Source organism: Cydia fagiglandana, unplaced genomic scaffold (assembly GCF_963556715.1).
Source record: "Cydia fagiglandana unplaced genomic scaffold, ilCydFagi1.1 SCAFFOLD_32, whole genome shotgun sequence".
NCBI lineage: Eukaryota > Metazoa > Arthropoda > Insecta > Lepidoptera > Tortricidae > Cydia > Cydia fagiglandana.
In genome coordinates this window covers 71,251-75,000 of record NW_026946796.1, presented here as the reverse complement: position 1 = coordinate 75,000, position 3,750 = coordinate 71,251, and the positions used below count along the sequence as shown (strand labels likewise).

Sequence of the window (3,750 nt, the reverse complement as noted above, 5' to 3'; positions counted from 1 at the left end):
TTACCGTACCTACCCATTAGTTTTATTTGTGCTACGTGCATGCCATGTTTTAAAAGGCGCTGTTGCAGCAAATTATTAAAGGAAAGGCGGGAGAAATGTTTAAAATGAGACTAAAATATTTTTAGCATAAGATTTTTATTGTAATTCTTTTTCTTGTATGGCAAACATGCTAGGTAATTTAGTTTTTAGGTATTAAGGTGGAAACTTATTAGATATTAGACGCGGAGGACCTTATTTTCAGCGCTCGTTTTAGGGATAGACATACTGATTTCTATTAAAGGTTTACAGAGATATACAGAAGGTACACACACACAAACTTCTAGTAGGCACAACATACTTCAAGTGCGGTATAATCTTAGGTATGATGGCAGATTTAATAGGTCCACTCGCCATCATGACGTCAGAATGGCGTCATGGCGGGTCGTTTTAAGGAGAGGTACACTGGTGTCGATTAAAGGTACACTGATGTACACAGAAAGTACAATATCTTCATAAATATTTCATTGAAATTCACTGAGGTCCACCCGCTATCCTCACGCTCACGTCGTTTGCTATCTATCAATCCACGGGCCGGGGTAGGAAAAAATGGAATGGGAAGGGGTGGGATGTGTTTTAAAATATTTAGTCTGCAATAACTTAAGCGACTTAAAGGACTTAAAGACCTGTCCGCCCTCGGAATACCCAACTGGCGTGAAGTGGCGCAGAATAGGGCAGAATGGCGCTCTCTTGTGTCAGAGGCCAAGATCCTCTTTGGGTCACTGAGCCAGTGATGTATGTATGTATGTAACTTAAGCGACAAATTACACATAATGTTAGTAGATGGATGATGTAATCGATCCACTGATGGTAAAAACCTACATAAATATGTATTTAAATACTCATTTAGATAATGTTGATTTATATACAGTGTGTCTCCCACAATGGGGCTTTAAATATAGGGTTCGATTCTATTCGCTAAACTGCTCTAACCGAAATCAACAAAAAAATATTGACTTTTTCAGACATTTTGGCTAATTAGACAGATGTTTTCTAATTATGGAAAAGCCAACATTTTTGCAATTTCGTAGTTGGCCCCTTAGAAAAAGTAGCTCGGCTTAGCGAATAAAATCGAGTCATTTAATTTAATTTAACGCCCCATAGTGGACGGCACGCTGTATATATTATGACTTGTGTTTATATGTTAATAACTTGAAGATAATTATGTTCCTTTAGTGTTTATTTTAGCATAACCTTGTTGCTGGTCTGAAGGTGTATAATATTGTTTTCTTATTAAGATAGACGAATAAACACAGACACCTATATAAATTGCGCTTAAGGAAATCTCCGGCATTAGGAATTATACGTGATACAATCATGGTGTCTGCCAAGATAATTTCATTGTTCGTTTTCGTAACAATAATTTCCATGACCTTTGGAGCGGGTAAGTACCTTCATCAAGTATATTATTAAGATATCATAATACCATCATCAATCGTAACACTTTGCTGTTATATGTCTGGCGTTATTTTAATCTACAAACAGACCATATTCTTCAACAGATTCTCATGAAATAAGGTTCGATAATTATATGGATATATCTTTTGTCGATTTTGTTTTTGGTACAGATCACAGAACAACTACCTATTAATATTTGTTGCATGTTTGCTGCACGAAGTAGCGTTTTTGATTAAAAATTTGTTTTTTTAGAGTTCCGTATGTAAAATGAACCGCCTTAGTCGTTTGTTTTTCCGTCCTTAGTTTAGTGACCCTTGAGACACGTAATTACTATAAACATTTTTGTTTAAACCAGATTTATAATTTATAAACAATGTTTTATAATGAGTACCATACATTTACTGAGAAACTTTGTTTACCATACCAACACTGTTTAAAAACAAAATTGTTATAGTGAATACGTGACTTTAGTACTAGAAAGCTGTAGTTAGGTAAATATAAGAAGTTTATTCAGCGAGGAACGTTTATAAACTCGTGTTAGAGTGTATACCCATGCCATCCTATTATAGCAGCCGACGGGTGCTCTGCCGATGAAGTTCCCGACGCTTGCAGCGCCCACTGCGAGCCCACTTGTGAGTCACACGACGCCAACCGGTTCTGCACCGCCAACTGCCTGCCTGGCTGCAAGTGTCGCGAAGGACTGCTCAGGAGGAAGGACAGACAATGCGTTCCGCTCGAACAATGCTGTAAGTTCGTATCCTTAAAGTCCGTGCCATCCTATTATAGCAGCCGACGGGTGCTCTTCCGATGAAGTTCCCGACGCTTGCAGCGCCCACTGCGAGCCCACTTGTGAGTCACACGACGCCAACCGGTTCTGCACCGCCAACTGCCTGCCTGGCTGCAAGTGTCGCGAAGGACTGCTCAGGAGGCAGGACAGACAATGCGTTCCGCTCGAACAATGCTGTAAGTTCGTATCCTTAAAGTCCGTGCCATCCTATTATAGCAGCCGACGGGTGCTCTGCCGATGAAGTTCCCGACGCTTGCAGCGCCCACTGCGAGCCCACTTGTGAGTCACACGACACCAACCGGTTCTGCACCGCCAACTGCCTGCCTGGCTGCAAGTGTCGCGAAGGACTGCTCAGGAGGAAGGACAGACAATGCGTTCTGCTCGAACAATGCTGTAAGTTCGTATCCTTAAAGTCCGTGCCATCCTATTATAGCAGCCGACGGGTGCTCTGCCGATGAAGTTCCCGACGCTTGCAGCGCCCACTGCGAGCCCACTTGTGAGTCACACGACACCAACCGGTTCTGCACCGCCAACTGCCTGCCTGGCTGCAAGTGTCGCGAAGGACTGCTCAGGAGGAAGGACAGACAATGCGTTCTGCTCGAACAATGCTGTAAGTTCGTATCCTTAAAGTCCGTGCCATCCTATTATAGCAGCCGACGGGTGCTCTGCCGATGAAGTTCCCGACGCTTGCAGCGCCCACTGCGAGCCCACTTGTGAGTCACACAACACCAACCGGTTCTGCACCGCCAACTGCCTGCCTGGCTGCAAGTGTCGCGAAGGACTGCTCAGGAGGAAGGACAGACAATGCGTTCCGCTCGAACAATGGTGTAAGTTCGTATCCTTAAAGTCCGTGCCATCCTATTATAGCAGCCGACGGGTGCTCTTCCGATGAAGTTCCTGACGCTTGCAGCGCCCACTGCGAGCCCACTTGTGAGTCACACGACGCCAACCGGTTCTGCACCGCCAACTGCCTGCCTGGCTGCAAGTGTCGCGAAGGACTGCTCAGGAGGAAGGACAGACAATGCGTTCCGCTCGAACAATGGTGTAAGTTCGTATCCTTAAAGTCCGTGCCATCCTATTATAGCAGCCGACGGGTGCTCTTCCGATGAAGTTCCTGACGCTTGCAGCGCCCACTGCGAGCCCACTTGTGAGTCACACGACGCCAACCGGTTCTGCACCGCCAACTGCCTGCCTGGCTGCAAGTGTCGCGAAGGACTGCTCAGGAGGAAGGACAGACAATGCGTTCCGCTCGAACAATGCTGTAAGTTCGCAGTGGCGGTGCGTCCATAAGCGTAACATTCCATTTCTACCGCAGCTGCATTACTAGTACTGAACGCGTCGCTGTTATTGTCAATTTCCATAGTAAAATGAACAGTAGTGCAGCTGTCGTTGGAAATGGAATGTCACCTTAAAAGTCGATTCCTACCGGCTTGCCTGTTTTTGGACGTTTGAGCTGTAAAGGAAATAGTAAGCCAAATTAGCCCCGGCTTGCCTATGAATATGTCTGACGCGCCGCCACTGTAAGTGCG

The 3,750-nt window shown here is 45.0% G+C and overlaps 1 protein-coding gene across 1 annotated transcript; it reads left to right on the top strand.

The window, feature by feature from the left end:
* The first annotated feature begins 2,241 nt into the window (after positions 1–2,241).
* Positions 2,242–3,511, top strand: LOC134679522 (mucin-6-like). The gene is made up of 5 exons (XM_063538474.1): positions 2,242–2,305; positions 2,438–2,614; positions 2,658–2,831; positions 3,089–3,265; positions 3,309–3,511. The coding sequence occupies exons 1-5, from the start codon at positions 2,242–2,244 to the stop codon at positions 3,509–3,511; spliced, it is 795 nt and encodes a 264-aa protein (XP_063394544.1).
* Positions 3,512–3,750: the final 239 nt, after the last annotated feature.